The sequence below is a fragment of the Mustelus asterias genome, chromosome 2 (genome assembly GCF_964213995.1).
Source record: "Mustelus asterias chromosome 2, sMusAst1.hap1.1, whole genome shotgun sequence".
In the NCBI taxonomy this organism is placed as follows: Eukaryota; Metazoa; Chordata; class Chondrichthyes; order Carcharhiniformes; family Triakidae; genus Mustelus; species Mustelus asterias.
In genome coordinates this window covers 133,340,406-133,360,817 of record NC_135802.1, presented here as the reverse complement: position 1 = coordinate 133,360,817, position 20,412 = coordinate 133,340,406, and the positions used below count along the sequence as shown (strand labels likewise).

The 20,412-nt window shown below is 43.1% G+C and overlaps 1 protein-coding gene across 1 annotated transcript; it reads left to right on the top strand.

Moving 5' to 3' along the window:
- Positions 1–3,201: 3,201 nt before the first annotated feature.
- LOC144511550 (E3 ubiquitin-protein ligase NHLRC1-like) lies at positions 3,202–4,662 on the top strand. Its single transcript, XM_078241906.1, has one exon. It carries the CDS (start codon positions 3,301–3,303, stop codon positions 4,534–4,536), a length of 1,236 nt encoding a protein of 411 aa, XP_078098032.1. The 5' UTR covers positions 3,202–3,300; the 3' UTR covers positions 4,537–4,662.
- The last annotated feature ends 15,750 nt before the right edge of the window (positions 4,663–20,412 follow it).

The following is a 20,412-nucleotide window of genomic DNA, read 5'->3' as shown; positions in this document are numbered from 1 at the left end:
ATTTCTATGATTAAAACTGGTTTTCAGAAGCTTGAATCAGGGAACATAAAAAAGCAGGCCATCTTCAGTGCAGCTATTGTCCACACACGAGTGCTGCTTTGGGCTGCATTAGAGTGCTTAAATTGGAGATTGCTGAAGCGAGACAAAGGTGATCCTTTCATTTTCTACCTTTCATCAGCCTCAGCTGGCTCTTACTTTGCTATCGGGGAAGAAGCTGATTGGTGAGTAACTGGTCAGTTATTCTACTTAATTGTAATAAATAGTTTTTAAAGTTGTGGTATGGCAGGTCAGCTCAGCCAAGTGGATTGCACATCTCGTGTTATGTGGGACATCATTAGCCCACCATGTGTCCTAAATAAACACATTTTCAGGAAATGTCACAGGATTCAGAATGTGAGCAGTGGCTGGAGTCACTGCTGTGCACCCGTGAGGCAGAGAACTATATAGATAGAACATTTAGGGAGCTGGTCACACCGCAGATTAAGAGCAAGCAGGTAGAGAGAGAATGGGTGAACACCAGGCAGTCTGAGATCCAGGAGGCAGGTAGAGCAGGAGTTCCCTGAGTCTATCTTGCTAGCTAATCAGTTTTCTATTTTGGATACTGGCCAGGGCAATTGTTCATCAGTGAAGTGCAAACAGAGCCAAGTCTGTGGGACCATGGGTAGTTCAGCTGGATGGGAGAAAGAAAAGTGGGAGATCAATAGTGATGGGGATTCCATAGTCAGGGGATCAGCAGTAAAAGTGACTCCAGAATAGTATGTTGCCAACTTGGCGCCAGGGTCAAGGATGTCACAGAGAAGTTGGACATCCTTCTGGGGCAGCATGAACAACCAGAGATCATATCCAAATTAGTACCAGTGACATAGGGTAGAAAGAGGGATGAGGTCCTAAAGTAGATTTTAGGAAGGAAATTAAAAAGCAGGACCTCAAGAGTTGTGATGTCAGGATTACTCCCAGTGCTATGCGCTAGTGAGCATAGGAATAGAAGGGCTGAGCGATTAAACATGTAGCTGGAGAATTGGTGTAGGAGGGAGGGCATCAGATTTCTGATGTATTGGGACTGGTTTGGGGGCTGGTGGGACCTGTACAAGCGAGACAGCATTGTTTTTCTTTATCTTAATTTATATCTCTTTTGTCATTCAGGGAGGTCTGGATCCTTTCCTTTCAAGGAAATATATTTTAATTGTGTGTGCGACAAGTTCAATCAAGGCATTCAAAACAGACTTAAGACAGTTATTTGAATAATGTGCAGGATTATGGGGAGAAGGCAGTAGAATGACACTAAATTAATTGCTCATTCAGAGAGCCAGTGCAGACACGGTGGACTGAACCACCTCGTTCTGCACAGTAACAATTCTGTCATTCTGTGAACGTGGACATTGAACATGACACTAAGTTGGAATATTGGCACACATTCTTTGATGGGAATTCAGAACTGAGTGACTGAATGTCACTCTGGTCATCTGATCCCAACCCAACCAAAATCAACTAACCCATGTTCAACAAGTAGCAGACAGCCAACCGTTAATAATTTCCTACAGAATATAACCCAAAGTCACCTCATCAAGCTGTTCTCATTAGCTAATTGCACAAGGTGCACTGATTTCAAGTTTTGGGTAATAGATTCAGGGTGGAATGTTAGGAAAAGCTTTTTTTTAGGGTAATGCCTTGGAACTAGCTGCCTCCCAGTGTGGCCCAAGCAGAGACGATCAATGATTTCAAAAGAAACTTGATCAGCACTTTATAAATAAACATTTGCAGGACTGACTATTGGGATAGAGTAGGGGATGGGGCAGCACAGTGGTTAGCACTGTTGCCTCACAGCGCCAGGAACCTGGGTTCAATTCCTGGCTTGGTAGTCTGCACGTTCTCCCCTTGCTTTCCTGCAGGTGCTCCTGTTTCCTTCCACAGTCCAAAAGACGCACCTAAGGTGCATTGGCCATGCTAAATTCTCCCTCAGTGTACCTGAACAGGCGCCGGAGTGTGGCGACTAGGGGATTTTCACAGTAACTTCATTGCAGTGTTAATGTAAGCCTACTTGTGACACTAATAAATAAACTTTAAACTTAATAGGACTCATTGGATTGCTCCATGGGAAGCCAATGGGCGGCACAGTGGTTAGCATTGCTGCTTCACAGCCAAGGACCCGGGGGTTTGATTCCCAGCTTGGGTCACTGTCTGTGCAGAGTTTTCATGTTCTCCCTTTGTGTGTGTGAGTTTCCTCTGGCGGCTCCGGTTTCCTCCCACAGTCCAAAGGTTGATTGGCCATTCTAAATTGCCCCTTAGAGACCCAAGATAGTTGAATTAGTAGCGTAAATATGTGGAGTTCCAGGGTAAACCTGAGTAAGAGTTGTGCAGACTTGATGGACCGAATAGCCTCCTTCTGCATGGTAGGGATTCTATGAAACCTTACTTTTGTACTGTATTTTCCCCTTCTTAATCAATCCCTTGGTCCTTCTTTACTGAATTCTAAACTGCTGTCAATCCTCAGACCTATTATTTTTCTTGGCCAATTTGTATGCTTCTTCCTTGGATCAGATACTATCTCTAATTTCCTTTGTAAGCCATGGATTGGTCCTCTAACCCATTTTGCTTTTTGTGCCAGACAGGAATAAACAGTTGCTGCAGTTCCCCCCTGTGCATTCCTTGAATGTTTGCCATTGCCTATCCACTGTCATCACTTTAAGTAACTCTCCCCAATCTATCAAGGCCAACTCATGCCTCATATCAGAGAGAACAGAGAATCCCTACAGTACAGAAGGAGGCCAATCGAGTCTGCACTGACCACAATCCCACCCAGGCCCTATCCTTGTAACCCCATGTATTTACCCTGCTAATCTCTCTGACACTAAGAGACAATTTAGTATTGCCAATCCACCTAACCTGCACATCTTTGGACTGTGGGAGGAAACCGGAACACCCGAAGGAAACCCGTGCAGACACAGGGAGAACATGCAGACTCTGCACAGACAGTGACCCTAGCCCGGAATCGAACCCGGGTCCCTGGCGCTGTGAGGCAGCAGTGCTAACCACTATGCCACCCACTTCTTCATAGTTTCAAAGCCAGCATAGTCTTGATGGGCCAAACGGCCTTCTTCTCTGCCCTAAATGGTGTCATGACATGTCGAGTGAGAGTGATTGACAGAGGGGGTGAGCAGGGTGGTCTGCTGGTTGAGGGTATTCTCCTTGGTGGGATGTTCCTCGCCCAGTGGGGAATGAGGTGGGGACAGGGAGAGAGACTGAAGCTGCTGTGGGGGATAGAAGGGGACCCAGTGACGGGCAGATCGGTGAGTGAGGGCCATGTGCAGCGCTGAGGCTGAGCGGCAGCCCCTCAGCCTGCTCCGGGACATCGAGCTCAATGTGCTCGAGTGTAAAGTCTGCTTCGAGCGCTTCGGCAGCAGCCCGGCCCGCCGCCCCTGCGCTCTGCCCTGCGGCCACGCCGTGTGCCGGCACTGCGCCTCGGCCCTGTGCCGCCGCCGGGGACAGCAGGCCCAGGAGGCGGCGGCGGCCGCGCAACTCGAGTGTCCTTTCTGCCGGAGGAGCGGGCCCCTCTCGCAGGCCGCTGACTGCCTGCCGCTGCTGCAACTGGCCGAGCTGCTGTCCGGAGCGGGCGGCGGGCCCAGCGCGGCAGCGCCGCCGCCGCCGCCGGCGGGAGGAGGAGGAGGAGACCGCAGGCCCGAGCTGAGCGCCATCTTTGGGGGCTGGGGCCGGCTGCTGAACCCGCGGGGGCTGGCGGTGTGCGGCCGCTCGGGGGCCGTGGCTGTGGTTCAGGACGGCGAGCAGCCGCTGGGCCTCTTCGAGCGGGGAGGCCGCCCGCTGCCAGGCCCAGGCCGGGAGCAGCCGCTCCGCTACCCGCTGGACGTGGCGCTGGCGGGCGGCGGGCAGCTGCTGCTGGTGACGGACGCCGGCGACTCCTCGCTCAAGGTGTTCGGCTGGCGGGCGGCGGCGGGCGGGCGGCCCGAGCTGCAGCTCAGCCACGGCGGCTTCGGCCTGCCCTGGGGCCTGGCCAGCGCCTCGGCGGACGGCGCGGTGCTGCTGCTGACCGACTGGGCCCGGGGCTCGCTGCTCAGGCTCACCCTGCGGCTGCCCGACGGCGGGGCCTTGCTCCGGCGGGAGAGCCTGTCCGAGCGGCTGTGCCGCCCGCGGGAGGTGGCCGTCTGCCCGCTGCACGGCTCCATCCACGTCGTGGAGCATCTGGCGCCGGGCCCCGGGCGGCGGCTCAGCACCTTCGACAGCCGGGGCCAGCTGCTGCGCCGGATGGACGGCCTGGGCCCGGGCCCGTCCCTTCCCGCCGGCCTCTCCGCCATCGCCGTGGACAGTCAGGGTAACGTCCTGTTGGCAGACGGGGACCGAGGCGCCGTGCTGTGTGTGGGCACCGTGGACAAGGCTGACCGCCGGACCATCATTGAGAGCGGCCTTGTCCGTCCTGTGGCCCTGGCCTGCACCGGGGACGGCAGCCTGATCGTGCTGGACGCCGGCGACCACACCTGGAAAGTGTACACGAGCCCGCAGCAAGAGCCCACGGTGCTGGGATGAAGTTTATAAAGTTTATTTATTAGCGTCACAAGTAGGCTTACATTAACACTGCAATGAAGTTACAGTGAAAATCCCCCAGTATCCACACTCCGATGCCTGTTCGGGTACACTGAGGGAGAATTTAGCATGGTCAATGCATCTAACCAGCACGTCCTTCAGACTGTGGGAGGAAACTGGAGCACCCAGGAGGAAACCCATGCAGACACGGGGAGAACATACAAATTCCGCAGTGACCCAAGCCGGAAATTGAACCCGGGTCCCTGGCAGAGTGAGACAGCGGTGCTAATCACTGTGCCGAAGATGCTGGGATGCAGGTACTGGGATAAAGCTGCTGTGCTGAAGATGTCACTAGTTTCACTGTTGGTGTTGATATCAAAACCAAACACGAATTGTAAGGGGCATGAAAGGCTTGAGCAACCTTGTGTTGACACCCACCCCTGGTAATCTATTAGCAGTGTCTAGGAGACCACCACAATTTTAAGACTGTTTCTTTTTAAAGACTGGAATGGAATTACAATGTTTTGGAAACTTTTGCAGAGAGGAAGCTGCTATCAAAACACAACGATTCTGTGCACTTTATAAAACTGCTGCAATTCTAGAAATACATTTCTGTGTGGAATAAAACTTGGAAAGCCCTTTAAAAGAGCAAAAAAAAACTTGTTCCCACTGTATCAGTGCAAAGTCACTGGTGATTTCTTTCCTGATTACACATAAAATGTGCTTTACTTGATTTGGTTTGAATTTCTCTTTTTTCACTGCTTGAACACATTCCTGTATTTTTTCTCATCGGCCAAAGAAGCTGACTTTGTTTTTGGAGTGTTATTCTATCAAAGAAATTAAAACCGCCTTTTCACATCCGCAAGTGTTTCAAAGCAAATCAGATTACCTTTAAAGGACGGTTACTATTGGAGAGGCAAACACAGCAGCCACTTTGCACAGAGCAAAATATCAGAATGAATGACAAATCACATCCTTTTTATGTTATTTGAGAAAGAAATTTTAGGCAGGACGTCAGGAGAGTATCTGCACCTTTTTGAATAATGCTGCAGGAAATTTTGCAATGTCAGGCAGATGGGGTATGATGACTCAACTCAAAAGACTGTGCATCCGACAGTGTGTTGCCCCCATCGAAGGGGACGTCTATATTACCCCTGTGCTTGCTGACCCACCTTAGCTCCCATTCAAGCAATGCCATGATTTTAAATTTTCATCTTTGTTTTCACCACACCTCCTCACCACACCCTATTTCTGTAATCTTCTCCACCCCACCACCCTGCAAAATATCTATGTTCCTCTAATTCTGGCCTCTTGGGCATGCCCAGTTTTAATTGCTCCACCATTGGTCATTGTGCCTCCAGTTGCCTCCGTTCTAAGCTCTGGAATACTTTATGACATCTCTACCTTGTGTTCCTTCTTTAAGGCATTTCTTAAAACCTACATCTTTGACCAAATACTTGGTCATCTGATCTAATGCCTCATTATGTGGTTCACTGTTATACTTTGTTTTATAAAGCTTCTTGAGCTGTTTCATTATGTTAAAGGCACTATGTAACTATAAATTGGTGTTGTTGTCCAGAGTGGTGACTCAAAGGTAATTAGGAGGGCAAGCATTGGCTGATTCCTGTCCTTTGCCCAATTGTTCAGATCCCAATTTCTGTCTCAGTTGCGTGAGATCAGTTTTTAAAATGTTTATAATGTTTGGCCTTTTGGAATGGTTTTAAAGCCATCTGATGGGGCTGGGTGTGAATGGGCTAGCTATCAACATCCAGTTTATAGTAAAGTAAAGTTAATTTATTAGTCACAAGTAAGGCTTACATTAACTGTGCAATGAAGTTATTGTGAAATTCCCCTTCAAATGAAGGAATAATGAAGCTCTTGCCACTTTCAGAAAGTTGTCTCTACCACCTGCTCTACAGTGGAAAATATTCAGACAGAACGCAACCAGTGGATCTTTGCAGCATGTTTCCAGACATAATGGATACCAAAATTAACCTTACAGTGGCTGTGAATAGTGAAAACAGTACAAAAAATGTGGAAAACAAACAGAGGGAGACAATGAATTAGAGAAACAGCGATAATGACATCAAAGAAGACAAAATTCTGTTTGGTCTGTAACACCACAGGGGATCAACTAATGTATTCTACTGAACTGGAACATTTCCTAAAAGTTATATAAAAACAAGACTTGGGGCAATAGGTTAGCCCGTATTACAGTGTGTCATTGTTTAGACCTTATGGTTAGCAACAGTCCACTAGTACCCATTTTGTATGGAAAGCTTCTTTAAATCCAGTTATATCATAGACAGCAGAACTTTACAGTCTCACATAGTAGTATCAAATGTGCTGAATGGCCTACTCCCGTTCCTTTTTATGTTCTTATGTAGGTAGTTATTTACAAACTAACCACTCCCAGATTATTTTAAACAAGCAATTTTCAAACATTTCACCAGGGATATGTCTACCAGTAAGTGGTGCAGATTTCTTACTTGATAAAATTGAGATCACTCAGTAAAATAAACAGCTTCTTTCAGTTGCAGAGTTCTTGGAATAAAGCAAATAATTTCAACTTTTGGCAGAGTATTTGATTTTGTGCCAGAATTAAATGAAGCAAATAATGAGTAAGTGTTGCTGTTTACTTATTGTGTATTTAACTTAATTGAGGTGATTCAGATAAACAAAAAGTACAATATGTGGTATGTAAAAACTGAAATTGGGGAACGTTTATTTGGGGAAGCTCAGAGGATCCTTTGATGACCCGAGAGCAACATTTGTTCTTATAAAGGTCATATTCTCTGCAAGCAAAGGGAAATATGGCAGGAATGTCCATTTGCCCATTGCCCTTTGCGCTCTTGCTGGAGCCACTGGGAATTCCAAGCTGTAAACTCTACTAGATCTGCATGCAGCCAGAATGACCCCCCATCATTCAGTGTTAAATGTACCACTAAAACACACGGGATTTTAAGAATACACGTTAAGTGCCCTTACCCACTCTTATTTGGTACAGTGGTGTCATTGCAACAATTTGCTTTGGAATCCAGAGGCTAAGGATTCTTTTTCTTGATACGATGAAAAGCTAAAACAGGGCACTACCAAGGTCGAAAAGAATAAAAGGGAAAAAAAATCAGGAAGTTAGTTTTTCCATATGTAAGGGGAATTTCTCGGGGTATCCCTCTGGGGAGTTTTGTATTCAGCTGAACACAGCAAACACAAAGACTTGCGAAAGACAGTATGCAGTTAAAAGATGTTTTATTGAACCAACACATAATGGGAGAGAGATAGAGGATTCTAGCCTCTCTCTGATGTTACATCACATGGGCACTACAGATATACATTTCTGAAGATTTGATCTTCTGGCCCCACCTGTCATCCAAACCAGATGGTCCAATTACATTAATACACTTAAGTTACTTTGGCCATTAGCATTCTACCCTCCAACAGAATTAGGAATTCACTGGTCCGCATTGCCTGGTAAGTTTACCTATGCAAATCCAGTAGGTTCCAGGGTCGTCCCTAACACCTGCAGTACTGAGAGTAATAAGGAAGTCATTTTCCCTGTCTGGGACCCTGCCCCTTATCAGTAGAGGCTACATCGCAGCTATTCATTACAGCTAGAAGCTGAATCCTATTCATTTCAAAAACCTTGGTACTACTGCTACCTAGCCTGCCTCTGATAATAGGGGATATATATATATACTTTATTCCAAAAGAATGTGGTCTGTCTGCTTAAATCTATTTTTCCATTATGCCAAGGAGTAAACTGCTTGTTGGCCAAAGCTTACAATAAAATACAATTTAAATCTGTAATACTTGTTCAAAACTGATCATATATGTGCTTATACGGACAATATTTTTGTGGTATTTAAGTGAAGTACATTGTGATACCTTTGATATATATAAGGCACACTGTGGTCCCTATTTTAAACTAATCTATTTAGAAAACAGGGGTTTCCATATCCCCCGCTACACCATAGAATCATAGATGCTTACAGCACAATCTATTAATGTAATGCTAAACATTAAAGGTAGATGATTGCAAGGGGAGGGAAATATTGAGATAGGTTACCAGATCCACATTTTAGAGATTATGAGCTGAATAAGCTGGAGCAGGAAATTGTGTTAAGTTTAAGTTTGATTTCCAAAGCAGTAAAAATGTAGGAAGAAGAACCAAGTAGGATAGTTAAAATAGAGAAAATGTAAACAAAATCTGCCTATAATAGTATCAACAAAATAGACAAGAATGGATTTGAGGGAAAAGAGTTTGAGGCTGGCAGCTAGAGATGGATCTAATTGGAGATGGCAGATTTATTCTTGTATAGAATCATAGAATCTTGTATAAAATCATAGAATGCGGACACTATAGTTAAGAAAGCCCACCAACGCCTCTACTTTCTCAAAAGACTAAGGTAATTTGGCACGTCAGCTACAACTCTCACCAACTTTTACAAATGCACCATAGAAAGCATTCTTTCTGGTTGTATCACAGTTTAGTATGGCTCCTGCTCTGCCCAAGACCGCAAGGAACTACAGAAGGTTGTGAATGTAGCCCGATCCATCACTCAAACCAGTCTCCCATCCATTGACTCTGTCTACACTTCCTGCTGCCTCAGCAAAGCAGGAAATTAAGCATAATTAAGGACCCCACACACCCCGGTTATTCTCTCTTCCATCTTATTCCTTCGGGAAAAATATACAAAAGTCTGAGGTCACGTACCAACCAACTCAAGAACAGCTTCTTCCTTGCTGCTCAGACTTTTGAATGGACTTACCTTGCATTAAGTTGATCTTTCTCTACACCCTAGCTATGACTCTAACACTACATTCTGCACTCTCTTGTTTCCTTCTCTATGAACGGTATGTTTTGTCTGTATCCTTCTCTATGAACGGTATGTTTTGTCTGTATAGCACGCAAGAAACAATACTTTTCACTGTATGTTAATACATGTGACAATAAATCAAATCAAATCCATACAGTGCAAAAGGAGGTCATTCAGCCCATCAAGGCTGCACTGACTCTTCGACAGAGTATCTTATCCAGGCCCTATCTCTGTAACCCATGTATTTACCCAATTCATCTCCCTAACCTTCACATCTTTGGACACTAAGGGCAATTTACCATAGCTAATCAACCTATCTTTGGAGTGTGAGAGGAAGCCCACGCAGATGCGGGGAGAACGTGCGAACTCCACACAGACAGTCATACAAGATCGAAATTGAACCCATGTCCCTGGCGCTGTGAGGTCACAGTGCATATGTGGGATGCTACAAGAAACCACCTCATGTTTTCTTTCCTCCAAAACATATTAATAGAATTCCTACTGTGTAGAAGGAGGCCATTCAGCCCATCAAGCCTACACTGACAACAATCCCACCCAGACCCAATATCCGTAACCCCACATATTTACCCTGCTAGTCCCCCAGATACTAGGTGGAGTTTTGCATGCCCAATCAACCTAACACGCACATTTTTGCACTGAGGGAGGAAACCGGAGCACTCAGAAGAAGCCAACACAGATATGGGGAGAACGTGCAAACTCCACAGTCACCCAAGGCCGGAATTGAACCCAGGTCCCTGACACTCTGATACAGCAGTGCTAACCGCTGTGCCACCGTGCTGCCCTTGATGTACAGGAGAGATTCCACAAAAAGTTGTTCAATTTCGGCTTTGCATAGAGTTAATATTTGTGGAGAAGTGAAATGTTTGCAAGAGGAAACCAAACTCCTGAGTTGGAGGGCAGCTTGTTCAGGACTGCATGGGAGAAAGGCTTTAGAGATTTCCAAGGCAAAGGAGGTCGCACACTGAGGTGGTGAAGAACAGAATTTTGCTAACAAGATCACCAGTGGACTGATCAAATGAAAATCCACATTTAATAATGGATTAGAGCTTTTGGGTGGAAGGATATTTTGAGAGTTAACACAAATTTTCATAATTGGAAAACAGATGTATGGGCAATAGTGTAGTCATTATAAGTGTATAAACACACCAATTTCTTGTGGTTCGGGAGAAATTAATGAATTACAAGGAGAAATCTGGGGGAAAGCAAAATAATTAGAATTGGGTTAAGGTGAGAAGTAAAAAAAATCTTTTAAAAAGTTTATTAGTCACAAGTAGGCTTACATTCACACTGCGATGAAGTTACTGTGAAAATCCCCTAGTTGCCACACTCCAGCTCCTGTCCAGGTACACTGGGGGAGAATTTAGCATGGCCAATTCACCTAACCTGCACACCTTTGGACTGTGGGAGGAAACCGGAGCACCCGGAGGAAACCCATGCAGACACAGGGAAAAAGTGGAAACTCCACCAGACAGTGACCCAAGCTGGGAATCGAACCCTGGTCCCTGGCACTATGAGGCACTGTTAGCAGCAGTGCTAACTACCATGCTGCCCCAAAATACATTGAGCACCTCCAGTCTATTCGATCCAGAGGGCAGAAGACTTGAACAGTTTATGTGTGGATACCGAGAGAGAATAAAATTGGGCTTCATTTTGATGACTGTTAAGTTTGAACACCAGAACTCTCCATTTTCACCCATGAAGAATAGCTCTTTGGTAAGAAACTGAAGGATTGTTGATGAACAGCTGAACATACTTTTATTCAAATGCTAAGTTACATCAATTTTGATCATTGTTCCCTTCCAATAGCTCCAGAAAATGCTGTTTTGTATGACATTCAGCCTCAAACACTGCTTAGTGGGAGACTAAATTTATTAGTTAGCATTCTATTTGGCATTGCACTGATCTTCCAGCACATATCCGCTTCATAGCTAAAGACTGCATACCTCCAACTCTAATACCCATCTTCACCCCTCCTTAAGCCCATCTCTCCAGACTCAGCTATTCTAAAACTCTTTTGGCTGGCACCACAGCTTCCACACTCCATAAACCAAAGCTCATCCTGCCGTCCATATTTGAACTTGCATCAAGTTCTGTTCAGCCACCATCCCTGTGCTCCCAATTAAGCCATACCTCAATTTTACAATTCTCATGTTCACATACCTTCATTGTCCTCCTTCTCATCCCTCTTTACAACTTACTCCAGCTCTACAACCCTTTGTGCACCTCTTGTGCATCCCTTATTCCCATCAGTAGCAATACCTTCAACCATTTAGACCTAAGCTTTGGAATTTCCCCCCAAATTTCTCTACCTCTATACCTCTCTCTTGTCCTTTAAGATTGATCCTCTTTAAAACTTACCTTTGTGTAGTTTTTGATTACCTGCCCTAATGTCTCTTTCTTTGCCTTGGTGTCAATTACATCCTGTGATGTACTTTGGGGCATTTACTACATTACCCTCTGTATAAATGGGAACTGTTGTTGTTGAATAATAGGCCTTAGCATCAATGTATCTGCCTGACTTGATAATATAAAGTCACACACGAATTGATGAAATGGAAAATGCATTGCTTTCTCTTACATTTCTCGTGGAATTAAATTAATTTGTTTTACAAAGAATGATAAGAAATGGTATGATTCAATGAGGTAAATGATTTATTTTTCCCACGATGCAGGGTTGAATTCAACCCAGATAGATAAGTGAAACTTTTTTTACAGGGTCCCAATTTTCCATAGGTCACAAGGGTGGAGGAACTCTAAGAATCACAGTGGTGGCTTCAAGGTGCAGATGCGTTGCTAGGTGGCATTGGGTGCTCTGGTCTGTATTTGGTAGGCATTATATCTTAGTTGGGAAAGTTTAAGATTGTAATTGGCAAAAGCTGTATTCCATTCCACAGTACTGGCATATTTCATTTTCACAAGGATAAAAATAGTGTCCAAGAAACTTTTACATTACAAAATCAGTAATATTAACTTCCCTAGTTGATCCTGTTTATGCCAAGATCAAATCATAAAATAAATCTTTAACAACACCTTAACGTCATTGTAACTTAAGGGTGGATTTCCCAGCTTCCCAAACCTTCAGCAAGTGTCTATCTATATTTTGAGATCTAGATTTTTTTTTGTTAATGCACCAGGAAACAAACAGCTAATTATGCTCTCTCTTTGACAGTATGAGTTTGAAAACCCAATTGTGCAGTGACATCATTACATACACGTACAACCAAGAAAGACAAGAGCAACAGATGCTAAGTTCCCCTCCAAACTACACACCACCCTAACCTGAACTACATCACCGACCCTTCATTGTTGAAATCCTGGAAATCTCAAACAACATGCTGTGTGTGTGTGTGTGTGTGTGTGTGTGTGTGTTACACAAGATTCTCTGTAATGGTTGAAGAAGGCAGTTCATCACCACCATCTCAAGGGCAATTAGGAATGGGCAACAAATGCTGGCATTGCCGATGACGCTCACATCTCAGGAATTAATTTTTTAAAAAGAGATCTTTTAAAGTTCGAAACATCAAAAAAAAATTGATTTAAAGAATGAGCAAGTACCTAAGTCATATAATATTGTGTTTTCACATTCCACCTAACTCTTTGAGTGGATAAAATAATTTTTAAAATCTCAAATCTAAGGAATATGCTAATCTTTTGTACATATTTCTTTAAAATATGCAGTATTTCTACTTCAAAGGACATCAAACTAATTGTTACCGAACAGTCATTTTACTGAGAATTTTTAATGATCTCTTCTGATGGCGTTTGTCAAATGCCCTGGATTTATATAGCACCCTAAGTATAATGTTCCAAGGTACTTCACAGAAGTATTATAAAACATACTGTTTAAAACGCAATTTGACATCAAGCCTCATAAGGTGATATTAGAACAGATGACCAAAAGCTTGGTCAAAGAGGTAAGGTTTTAAAGAATCTTGAAGGAAGAGAGAGAACTGGAAAGGTTTAAGGAGGGAATTTCAGAGCTCAAGTCCAGACATTAAGAAGCATGGGAACCATGCAAATAGTGGGGCAATAAAAAGTGGGAATACACAAGAGGGTGGATTGGAGGAATGCAGCAATTTCAGAGGCTTGTAGGACAGGAGGAGATTTCAGAGATAGGGAGGGGAAGCCCTTGGAGGTATTTGAAAACACGTATGAGAATTTTAAATTATGGATAAACAAGACTTGTTGCAAGTTAGAATGTATGCAACAGTTTTTTGGATGAGCTAAATATTTATAAAGGGTCCAAGGTGAGAAACTGACCTGGAAATCATTGAAATAATTAATTCTAAAGGTAATATAACTTTCAGCATCAGATTAATTGAGCCAGGGGTGGAGGCGGGCAATGCTACAGTGATGGAAATATGCAGACTTGGTATTAGAGAGCACTTAGAATTTGAAGCTTAGCTAAGGGTCAAATAAGACAAATGACTTGGTTTAGCCTGGCCAGGAATGGGAGGTGGGGCTGATCATTAGGACGTGGAACAATGTGGGAAAGGAACAGGTGGCAGAGAAACATTAAGTATAAATTTGAAGAGAAATAATTCAGACATTGAATTCATTGCCATAAATGGTGCTGTAGTAATAGGATAACTCATGTTCCTATTCAGAGGAAATTATTTGGTGCCTTGCTTCATATTTGGCTTTCTCTCTTCTACCTACTTCTAAATGTGGGACCAAATGTCACACAAAATAAAGCAGGTTAGTGCTTGTAAATAACAATCTGCTTAAATAACTGAGGAATTAAAGACTTTTCACCTGTCTGTCACAGCAAAATTAATTGATATTTCACAGCTGAATTATACAAAACCATTTATACAAAGCCATTCATACAGATCATGTGTTATGTTACCAGGGTGGATGCCAGAGATAAGTTAGAAAGGTGGAAGCAGTAGTTGCCAGAGGCAACATAACGGGACTGCACAATACCCAGAGGCCTACATGATTTACACATCATTCTTCAATTATATCAATAAGGAATGCTGCATGGCTCATGCAGGTAATGACCAGTGGCACATTCTGACCCAGGGAATCAACATAAATCTGAACAATGTTGTGTCAAGCAGTGCTATAAACAAACCATTTCAGCCCCCAGCAAAATCATACTGTTCACACATAATGGCTAGATGCCACAGATGTCAATCTTCAGCCAATTCAATTCACTCAACATGATATCAAGAAACAGCTGAAGGCACTAGATACTGCAAAGGCTATAGGCCCTGTCAATAATCCAGCAATAGTACTGAAGACTTGTGCTCCAGAGCTTGCAAAGTCCTGAGTCAAACTGTTCCAGGACAGCAACATCATTAGCATCTATCCAGCAATGTGGATAATTTCCCAGGTATGTCCTGTACGCAAAAAGCAAGACAAATCCAACCCAGACATTTTTCACTGGAAGCCTTGGAAAACCCTGGAGCCAAAATATAAATTAGAATGCCCATGTTAATGTCACTCTAATCGAGTGATTAACATTTGCTAAGTGGAACCCATTTCTCGTGTGGTGATTGCTCACACACAGGGTAGGATTTTCCGGCCAAAACCAGAAACTCCCGCCCAAGGTCACCAGACTTTTCCATGGTTCCCCCCCGCGCACTGCACTATGGTTCCTATTGCGAGCGGGACAGGAAAACTCCCCCCACGTTGTGCTGCTGTGAAATACACAAGTCAGCAGGTCAGAGTTGGCTGCTAATTTTGTTGGTTTTAAATCCTCCACCTGCTCCCAACCCAGTCACCCTTGCAGATTACAATTCAACTCAAGAGGTACTCCTTTGGGAACTGAAGATGGGCCATCAAGAAGAATAAAAATGCCACCATAAACTATAATCTGGAACTGGAGAGCTTTAGCTCCTCCTTCTTGCAGCTGTTTCTGGGTGTTACATGTTGGGAAGGGTCAGTAGGTGTATCACCCTTCTGTTCCTCCTCCCAATGCCTGTGTTTTTACACCATTATGTATTGAGAAACAGTTAACCAGTCACACATGCTTGCTAATTGTAAAGTGAAAGCAAAATAAACCACAAGCCAATGACATCGTGCCAGCACGCCTTCGTTGTGCTATTAGCAAAACAAATAAATATACTTCAACTCTGTTTATACTGCAGGGCTTCAAATATTACATGACCCAAACTGAATGTGATTGATCTCTCGTCCAGGGTTTTTAGTTCAGGCTTCTGAATCTGTTTTTAACAGTAGATTTTGCTAAGACTGATGTCATTTGTTGTCTATTTTACACTGCTGTAAAGTGCCTTGGGATCTTCTACAACATTAGAGGTGCTTTTATGAATGCAAGTTGTTGTTGTTATTGCCGATGCGCTCCTCACCCTCTCCTCAAACTCAGGTGAGGAGAATGGCTATTTACGGTGTAACAGATTAAATTGATGCAGCCATTTGGCTATTTCATGAAGGTGAATTTAACTGTGTGAAAATAAACCGTTTGTTTAAATCTTATTTCACCTGGTGAAAATGTACAAAAATCTTCAAAAATCGCCATGTTTTCACCACATTTGTATTTTGTGGTACATACATCTCTAGTCTAATCCAATAGTCTAACTCACTCTTTCTCTGGGGGTGTCAGCTTTGGCTCACTGATAGCACTCTTGTCTCTGGGGCAAAGGATCATGCATTCCAGCCTCACTTGAGCACATAATCCATGCTGACAGTTCAGTACCATACTGAGGAAGTGCTGCACTGTTAGAGGTGCTGTCTTCTCAATAGAACACAAAATGAAATCCCCATCTTCTCTGCTGTGGTTCAAAGAGATCTCATTGCACTAAAGAAGATTAGGGGTGTTCTCTTAGTATCCTAGTGAACATTAATCCCCCAACCAACATCAGTAAAATAGATTATTATGTGATCATTTATTCTCTGCGCTGTTTGAAAATTGGCTTCCATATTTCATAGAATCATAGAATCTACAGCGCAGAATGAGGCCATTCGACCCATCGAGTCTATACTGACAGCAATCCCACCCAGGCCCTATTCCCGTAACCCCACACATTTACCCTGCTAATCCCCCTGGCAATTTAGCATGGCCAATCAACCTAACCCGCGCATCTTTGGACTGTGGGAGGAAACCAGAGCACCTGGAGGAAACCCATGCAGACACGGGGAGAATGTACAAACTCCACACAGACAGTGACCCAAGCCGGAATTGAACTCGGGTCCCTGGTGCTGTGAGGCAGCAGTGCTAACCACTGTGCCACCCTGCTGCTAGCATTATGACTGTGACAACTTTTCAAAATGATTTTATTGGATATGAAGTGCGATGGAATATTGTGAAAGGTGCTTTCTAAATTATGTTATTTATTTTCCTTACTGTTTTCCTACATACCTCATCCTACAGCAGCTCACTGTCCTAAAGATCTTCTGATCCTTGATTGTCATTGGAGCACTGGAGGATAGATGTATACTAAATGTTTTTTTCTCACTGTGTTGTAAAGTTTTGAGTTTTCTTCATTCAAAACACATCACTGATTACCAGTGCTGAGTGAATTAAACTTTGTACCAGACCCTCTTGAGCAGAGCTGGCATAGGTTTTGTCCAGGTAGCACAGGATTGCTTCTCCATTACTCCAATTGGTTATGTGGGTCAGGTTGAAGTCTAATGAGAAGTTAACAGTGTGACTGGCAGCCAATTGATTTGCTTTCATTGAGAAGCTGGAAAGCAAGAGATCTTCAGACATTTGTCTTTAGCAAGGAAGAAGATACTGCTGGAGTACAAGAGAAAGAGAAGATATTGGATGGGATAATAATTGATAAAGAGGAGGTATTAGAAAGGCTGGCTGTACAGAAAGATGATAAGTCCACCACTGCCAAATGGGGTGCATGCAAGGATGCTGAGGGAAGTACAGTTGGAAATTATGGAGGTATTGATCGCAATCTTCCAATCCTCCTTAAATACAGGGGTGGTGCCAGAGGACTAGAGAATTGCAAATGTTACCCCCTTGTTCAAAAAAGAGTACAAGAACAAACCCAGTAACTAAGGTGAGGAGAATGGCTATTTAATGGCCAGTCAGCTTAACCTTAGCTGTGGGAATTCTTTTAGAAATGTTAATCCAGGACTAAGATGACAATCATTTGGACAAGTGTGGACTCATTAGGGAAAGCCAGCAGGAATTCATTAAAGGCAAATCTTGTATAACTAACTTAGATGAGGCAACAGAGGGGGTTGAAGACAGTAATGAGGTTGATGTGGTGCACATGAATTTTCAAAATACTTTTGATAAAGTGCCACATAACAAGCTTGCCAGCAGAGTTGTAGCCCATGGAATAAAAGAAAATGTGACAGTGATAGCATGGATATGAAATTTGCTGAGTGACAGAAAACAGAGAGTAGCGGTGTTCGGCTGTTTCCCGGCAGCTATATAGTGGGCTCCCCATGTGTCAGTATTAGAACTATTGCTTTCATGTATCTATTATTGATCTAGAGCAGGGTGTGCAGGGCACAATTTCAATATTTGCAGATGACACAAAGCTTGGAAGTATTGTGAACTGTGAGGAGGACAGTGATAGACCTCAAGAGAATTTAGACAGGCTGGTGGAAAGGGCGGACACATGGCAAATGAAATTTAATTCAGGAAAGTGTGAAGTGATATCTTTTGGTAGGAAGAATGAGAAGAGACAATATGAAGTAAAAAGGTACAATTGTAAGAGAGTGCAGGAACTGGGAGACGTGGGGTAAATATGCACAAATTATTGAAAATGGCAGGGCAGCTTGTGAAAGTGGTTCCTGGGTTTTATAAATAAAGACATTAACTACAAAAACAAGGAATTTAGGATGAACACTTACAAAACATTACTTCAGCTTCAACTAGACAATTGTATCCAATTCGGGACACCACACTTTAGGAACAATGTAAAGGCTTTAGATAGGGTGCAGAAAAGATCTCCAAGATTGAGTACAAGGATGAGGGACTTCAGTTACGTGGATATGTTGGAGACATTGGGGTTGTTCTCATTAGAGCAGATTGAGAGGAGATTTAATAGAGGTGCTCAAAAATAATGAGGGGTTTAGTCTGAGTAAATAAAGAGAGACTGTTTCCATTGGTAGAAGAATAAAGAACCAGAGGATATTGAGTTAAGGTGATTAGCAAAACAACCAACGGTAACATGAGGAAAAGGATTTTTACACAGTGTGCGGTTGGGATCTGGAATGCATTTCCTGAAAGAGTGGTGGTAGCAAATTCAATCATGGCTTTCAAAAGGAAATTGGATAAGCTCCTGAAGGAGAAAACAATGTGCAGAGCTATGGGAAATGGTGGAGGAGGGGGTCTAGCTCTTGCAGAGATCCAACTCCAAAACAGCAGGCTGAATGGGACACTTTCTGTGCTGTAACCATTCTATGATTTTATAATATTGTTAAGCAGAACACCTCAATAATCTGCAGTTTATCATTGATATGAGCAAAATCCACAGCTTTTGCTAATTCGTTTTTTGCATTCTCTATTCATTAAGTATCAAAGACTTAGACATCCAGTTCAAGTTCACAATGAAAACCTATATTGTTTCATGTATCACATGTTCAAAATTGTTTGTGAAAGGGGTTTCATTACATTGTAAAAAGTTGGCAGGTTGGTGAGAGGGAAACTTCTGCTGAAATTCTTTTTGCAGCCAGGTGACATTTAGTGGGCCTGCTTTTTCGTAATCATGAAAACTATTTTGTCAGTATGTCCTATTGTTACCTGAAATTTGAGCAAACTGCAGCACTGCTGACACTGCCGGAAGCCTTTAAATAAAAATGTTATTCTGCCACTGCATTTAATACAGCCAGCAGGTAATCTCTCGCTCTAAGTTTTCAGTAGAGACTCACCCGCAAGTTAATTTCTTGCCCTTCAGTTCACCAGCTTTGTGTTTCAATTTTTTTGATGCCGAACATCTCATGTCACAATTAGTTGCTTCAGGCACAATCTTTTGTTACCCAATAAAGTCCATGATAGCTGGACGCTGCTATCTGCACATTGTATCTGCTCTGTAGAACCCTTTGGTACTCAGCTGATTTTTATTGATAATGTCTGAATATTTTTCTTACTAGTTGTGCGTCACTGTCTGTACACTAATCTACAGTTCTTGGCACAATTAATGGTTTCACATCATTGCCTTCATGTAAATTTGTTTCTACACTTTTTGGCTTGCCAAGTGTTCTCTGCTCATTTTGTCGTTATGCTGTCTTTAAATTCCTTGCTTAGCCATGAATGTTTTTTCCCCTCTTACAAACTTACTTCCTCTCTGGAATATATTTTAGTTGAAGGAATTGAATATCTTGTTAAACAAATGCCACTGCTCATCAACTATCCTACCTTTCAGCCTTTCTGCCCAGTTCACTAGAGCCAAGTCTGTCCTCACGCCTACATAATTACCTTTGTTTAACTCCAAAATGTGAGTGTGGGACTCCAGTTTCTCACCCTCAAACTGAATTTTGAAATCTATCATATTATGATCACACTTCCCTTGACTATCGGTCCTTGACTATGAGGTCATTAATTAATCCCTGTTCACTACACAATACCAAATTCAGAATAGCCTGCTCCCTGGTGGTTCCACAATGGCTCCAAGAAACAATCTCTAATACATTTAATGAACTCACCCTTGAGGTTATCCTTGCCAATTTGATTAATCCAGTCTATGTGCATGTTAAAATCACCCATGATTATTGCCGTACCTTTCTTACAAGCCCCCAGTCTTTCCTGATTTATAGTATTCCCAACTGCAGAACTACTGTTTGGCGATCCATAGATTACTCCCGCCAGAGACTTCTTTCCTTTGCTATTTATTATTTCTACTGAGACTGATTCCACATCTTGATCTCGAGTGCTTATATCATTTCTCACTACAGCATTGATCACTTTCTTCACTAGCAAAGCCACACCACCTCCTTTTCCTTTCTGTTTATCCTTCTCAAATACTGGGTACCCTTGGATATTCAATTCCCAGACCAGGTTTCCTTGTAACCAAATCTCAGTAATTGCCACCAAATCATACCCCTTTTGTCTCAAATTGCTTTGTTAACTTATTAATTTTGTCCCAAATGCTTTGTGCCTTCAGCCACAAAG